Genomic DNA, 6,414 nt, shown 5'->3' on the forward strand with positions numbered 1-6,414 from the left:
TGAACTACTATCCTATGAAATTTGTTTGGACCGTATGTAGTTTTCATAGTCATACATACACTAAATGATGTTGAATCAACATGTGCAGAAGTGTAGACTCTCTCTTGAAGCATTTCAAAGTTGATTCTTGTTGAAAGCCGAAGCAACTTTGATTCACCCCCTCGTATGTCATGGCTTTTCCCATGGTTTTCCATTGGCCGTTCCACACAATCACACACAAGCAATGATCGGTTTACATACTGCTACTGTTAAAAAACAACGAAACCAAAGATAATGTCAAACAATGTACTAAAGCAAACAAAGTACATGTCATTCGTGGTTTCTTAAAATGTGAAGAAAAATACCTAACTACGAACTCGCTGTTCTTCGCGGTTTAGTGGAATTACGAAGTAGTTGTGTTTTTTTCTTCGCGGTTTTAGCTGATCCGCGAAGCCTTTAAGCTTCACAGTTTGCGATTCTACGAAGCAAAATCGCAAATCGCGAAGCTGTCGGGTAGATTTGTAACTCAAAAAACTAACTTCAAATACACAAAACTAATAAGTCTAACGGGATTTATGTATGTAAAATTAACATAATACTTACATGAAGAGCTTGAATCTTAGATTGATGTATGAAAATAAAGGATTCCAATTAATAGACTAAGAAAGAAAGGGAGAGAGGATGCTAAGTTGTTATACACACACAGATATATATATATATATATATATATATATATATATATATATATATATATATATATATATATATATATATATATATATAAATGAAATAGTTTAGATATGTAATGTGTTGTGTAACGAGTCTTAATATATAAACGGACTTTCAATTTGTCCCAGTTTTATAATTTATCCTTATTTTTAAAGATTGCCCAATACTCTTACTGAGGTAACTGAAATTTAATTTCCACCAATAAAATATCCAATTTTTTTGATATTTTGGCCAATAAAGTCACTATAAAGTAAAATATATTTTTTTGCCAGAATAATGACTTGACAAGATGGTTTCATATTTAAATGACACCTTAGTACGTACCATATAGGTGAATTTTTGATACGTCAATCGACATATGCTTAAAAAAATTGATTTACTTTTTTTGTTTTTTTCTTTGACGTGGTACACGACAAACAAGTGGTGATGGGGCATCGAAAATTCGTCTACCTATCACTGATAGGGTGTAAGTTAGATACGTAATAGTTTGGCCATGTCATCATTTGATGGTTTTTTTAAAAAAACTGGTAGTGACTATATATCAGCTAAAATTTAGTAAAAATATAGAGGTTTATCATTAAGCATAATTTTACGAATTTTAATATCTAGACAATATAGCCGTTAGAGTTATAGGTATTTATACGTCATTTTCTTTTATGTAAACAAACTTTTCATATAATCAATATTCAATACACAATGTTCTTGATTTGCTTATCTCATTCTATGATTTTGATAAAATCTTCCACACTTTGTTTTAATTGAATATCTATGAAGAGTTCTTTGAAATATCTCATTTGATTCATCTTTTTCTGTTTTGGATTACGATTCATTGCTTCTTCGAAGGAAATTTGAGGATTAGGTTCTTTTGCTTTGTTCTTGTTGCAATTGCAATTTTAATTGTTTGGAGTTACATTTGAGTATATATGTCATAAATTGTCCATTGATAGGAGATTAAAATACTCAACATCGAATTGAAAATATTGCAACTCACCCAAACGTTTAAGTATTTTATTGGTAAAAATTGAATTTTAGCAGTTTTCATAAACATTTACCAAACTTTAATGACAGTAAATGCTAGAAAATAAAATATCAATTTTACCAAAAATAAAAATAAAATATGAATATAATTAAGTATAGTGCAAAAAAAAAATGTAGTAAACTTTCTTTTAAAGGAAAATGTAGTAAACTTTTGTGGTTATATATATAGGTAACTAATTAAGAACTAAGCTTTAATTATGTTGTTGAGAACTATTTCAAAAAAAAAAAAATTATGTTGTTGAGAACAAATTAGAAGATTATATATATATATATATATATATATATATATATATATATATGGGTTTGAATTTGAGGGTTAATGTGAATATATCTCCATCATTAATTACACAATTAACGGTTGAAATATAATTATTTAATAAAAAATAATTTAATTTTATAAGTTAATAATTAAATCTCAACCATTAAATCCTACCAAAAAAAATCTCAACCATTAATTTTAATTATTTAATAATTTTATAAGTTAATAATTAACGGTTAGAAATTACACTTTGATCTCTCAAATTAAAACTCAACTTGAGAAAAATCTATTTTTTTTCATAAAAGAAAAAACTGAATTTAGATCATGCATGGGATTACATTGGAGTATATGCTTGACCCTACACCATTCAATATATCTAATTAATCACTCAACTAATTAACACTGGAAAAACTATCTAACTCAAAAATTAATGAAAGCTTATAGATAAAGTCTAAACTAATTAATATTTGTATTATTTTTTATACACTAGTACTGCACCATTATATCATGTTATTAAATGTTTATGTAATGTTGTGATCACTTCCTAATTAGTCAAGATCTACTAACTCCCCTCTTGTCAGCGTATAATGTATTCTGGATGCCTACAAAAGGTACGTCACATTCGGATAATTTTGGAAATAGATTTTTACTTTTTTTGAGAAGAAAAACTTTAGGTAAGGATAGATCTACCCACTCTCTAAGTAAACCACAGACCTCGATTAGGGTTTCAATATAAATTTTTTAAAATTCGTACTTAACAAAGAAAAATAGCATTTATATTATTTGTGAGAAACAGTCACGAAGTAATTCACAAAGTCAATAATTGTTTCTATATCAAAACACACCATATTCTACACTTGCACACAAAATTAATATGAGAATTGGTTCTTTTATTATTTTTTTTTTCCCGTCATTAAATGACTTAACCCCAAGCTGCTCTACCACCACCACCAGTACCAGAACCAATTAAACAAGCATAAAGCTCATCAAGCTGTAAAACCTCACCATTATTAACATCTTCATGAAAACTAGAGCTTCCTCCTTCATCACAAGAAGAGTTGCAAGAACCATTAATATTAAGATGATGCATAATCTGATGATGATGTTGTTGATTTTGTTGATGATGATGAAGAGAAGAAGAAGGAGGAGGAATTAGTAATCCTTGATTAAAAGAAAAAACCATCTCATGAGCTTTCCTTAACTCATCTTTGAGTTGTATAACTTGTTTCTCTAATCTTCTTCTATCAACCAATGAATTCTCAAGCTTCACTTGTAGAGTATTGTAATCAAGCTCTAAGCTCTGTGTCTTCCATCTAGCTCTCTTGTTTTGGTACCATATTGCAACTTGTCTTGGTGGAACTCCTAATTCATTGGCTAGTTGGAGTTTAAGCTCAGGCTCAAGCTTCTTGTTAGTAGTGAAGGTTCTTTCTAGGAGCCTAACTTGATCTTCAGTTAGCCTCTTTTTGTTCTTAGTTTTGGGATGGTGATGGTGATGGTGTTTTTGTTCATTTTGGGTATGGAGGAAATCCATGGAAGAGGAAGGAAGGAAAATAGGAATATTGGTTAGGGAATTTTGATGGTTACTTATGTTTGATTTTATAGGCGAGAGAGAGGGTATTATTTTGGATTTGTTTAATAAGGAGAGGACCCTATAGGAGTAAATGGTGCAGGACAAAGAAAGGAGAAGAGAGGCAGCTAGGCGGCTAGTTTAAGTAATAGTTGCTGTTGCCTTCACGTGAAGATGGTCCTACTTATGATGATATACTAACATTATGGGCTATTTTTAGTAGTTCGGAGAATTAATAAATTTCCCCTTTCACTATACATATTATTTTAATTTCAATTAAGAATAATGTATCATATTGTTGAAGCTTTTTTGTTGAAAGAAATTTTTTGTTGCAATATGGTGACTTTTCAAGAAGCCACCCATTTTAATACTATTTTCGTCCAAACATGTTTAATTTCGAAGTTTTGATGGAATCCAGTGCATTAGTGCTAATATGATCTCACTGTTGTTGAAATTCACTTCCATATGCACATTGTTCAAAAAAAATTTACTTCAATAGCTTAAAAATTTGGATAATAAAATTATACTAATACAAATAATATAAAAAAAACTAAATTAATACTTGATAACATGTGAATATTATTTTTGAGCTTTCTGAGAGATATCTAAACTGAATGTATGGAAAGTGTCAACGATATTTCAGAAAAGAGCTAACAAAAGGTTACCCGGATGTCAAGGATCTAGACAACGACTGGTGCAAATATACCTAATGCCTTAAATTCACATGACTGGGAGTAAAAGTCGATGACTGAATGTCCACATATCCCTAGGTCGTATTTCAAGGATATGGATCCGACTACAAACAACATACGATCGTCTGATTGTTCCATGATCCTTTATCTGGGATTCAGATGATTAATCACAAATGAAGCTTATAAGGCATGCATTTAGAGGAGTTTAGTGTGAACATGACCAAAGAAAGGTGATACACGTGGAAGCCTCCTATTGGAACAACTAACTTTCAATAGGAAGATGACACCCTAAAATCATAATAGGGATTGTAAAAACCTATAAGAAATAGAGGGCTTAAATGGAATCTCCGAGGTGTGCTCAAAACCCTAACCTCCATTACTTTCAATATTCAAAAGAGCGATACTAACTTTGACATCAGAATCTCTATGTGGGACATCTGTCACTTCCCTGATTTTGTAGGAAAGCATTCGAACGATGAGGAACTTGTAAGAGATTCATCATTTTGATGCATGTTAAGATACGACCCGCCTGAGGTGGATCTACCAATCTGGTGGAAGGAAGTTGTGCACAACATTGAAAACCCCATGTAGTGAGATGTGGAACACATGTTTTATATAAAGAGAAAATACGCTAACATGTTAAGAAAATCTGCATGTCATGAATGTGATATGATGATTTTCACACTAAAATGATTAAAGCATGGTTAAACCCATGGTCTTAGGACATAGTTTGATATTGTGAATATTTTAGATGGGGATACCCCGTTAATTAGATGAACCCAATTTGGGTGAATTTGGGAAAGTCTTGTTGGTCCCGTATAACGTGACAAGGTTAGTTCTAAGGGGAGGGATAGGAACTATTTAAAATTTTGTCCGTTAAGGCTGACTTCTTTTCTTTTAGAAAAGGTTTACACAGCGGCGCTAAGTAGATTTAAGACACAAGCTTAGTCAACTGGTGACTAAGTTTGCTTCTTTCCTTGAGTCAGGAGATAGCACTTAAGTCTATTCCTGAGCTCAGCTTCTTAGTGCACTCAACTCAGTGTCTATTCGTTACTTAGTCAGTTTTATAGCAAGCAATATATAAAGGAGCTTAAAGGTTAGAAATATGTTACTCAGCAGACATATCCTGGTTCGGCCTCTCCGCCTACGTCCAGTCCCCGGAACTCGTTCCGAGCTTTTTGAATCCTCTACTGAGCTCTTTAAAGCTAGAGCACGAAACCTTTTACAATAGAAGCTGAGTATACAAGAGTACCTTCCTCTATTCCTCTACTCACTCCTATAACTACCGCTGAGTACTATAACCGAGTACTCAGCCTCTCCTTTCTATTCTTCTAGAAATGATAAGTGTTTGTCCTAAACAACAATTGCTAAGACACTTTAGATGAATGAATTCACTCTAGACTTTTACACAAAGATTGGATTTGGTGTAAGGTTTGCTTTGCTTTTCTCACAGAACTTCAAGTATGAATTTGGTCAGCGTTTCGACTTGATTGAAGATCTGCATCGAATGAAGCAATTGAGAGGCCTTTATATAGTGACACTTCAAGCACCGGTAATTTTGAATTTCGAAATAACCGTTGGAGGCTAACGGCTTCCTGTCATTGTCACTCAGGACGTGCTCAGTGTCGTTGGCCAATGAGATTCTTGCATCTTCTGTCTACGGCAGTGCTCAGCAGCTTTTCGTCAGATAAACAGAATGTTTCGATATTTACTGCAAAGTCTTCCAGACAGCTTCCTGCGCTTTCTGAACTTTACCCAAAGTAGAAATACTTTGTCTATAAGTTGGTTTTGTTCTGCCGCTGACCTGACTGCATTGTCGCTTAACTCAGCAGCTTCCTCTTGAAGCTTTTGTTAGAAGGCTTCTCGATCCTTCTTCATGCTGAGTCGTCGTTTCACTTGATATGACTGCGTTTTATCTTCTTGGGCCGTGAGGTCTTGATCTGTTGACTTGGGCTTGACTTCCACTTATGGGCCTTTAGGCTTTTTATCTTGATGTCTTATAAATTAATAAACTCAACATTGAACAAACACATTAGTGTGAATAAATCAAAGCATTTAAATTTAACGTGTTAGAATATTTTTTATCATTTACTTAAATAATTTTGTCAAATCAAAATCATGTGGAAAGGTGTTTCAACAAGTCTATCTCA

The 6,414-nt window shown here is 32.6% G+C and overlaps 1 protein-coding gene across 1 annotated transcript; it reads right to left on the reverse strand.

Moving 5' to 3' along the window:
- Positions 1-2,759: 2,759 nt before the first annotated feature.
- On the reverse strand, positions 2,760-3,658 carry LOC136220658 (homeobox-leucine zipper protein ATHB-52). Its single transcript, XM_066008456.1, has one exon. The coding sequence runs from the start codon at positions 3,534-3,536 to the stop codon at positions 2,928-2,930; it is 609 nt and encodes a 202-aa protein (XP_065864528.1). The 5' UTR covers positions 3,537-3,658; the 3' UTR covers positions 2,760-2,927.
- Between the last annotated feature and the right edge of the window lie 2,756 nt (positions 3,659-6,414).

Source organism: Euphorbia lathyris, chromosome 2, assembly GCF_963576675.1.
Source record: "Euphorbia lathyris chromosome 2, ddEupLath1.1, whole genome shotgun sequence".
In the NCBI taxonomy this organism is placed as follows: domain Eukaryota; kingdom Viridiplantae; phylum Streptophyta; class Magnoliopsida; order Malpighiales; family Euphorbiaceae; genus Euphorbia; species Euphorbia lathyris.

Bases quoted from the DNA above. Each gene is read 5' to 3' on its own strand.
- LOC136220658 (XM_066008456.1), bottom strand. From the start codon at position 3,536: ATGGATTTCCTCCATACCCAAAATGAACAAAAACACCATCACCATCAC.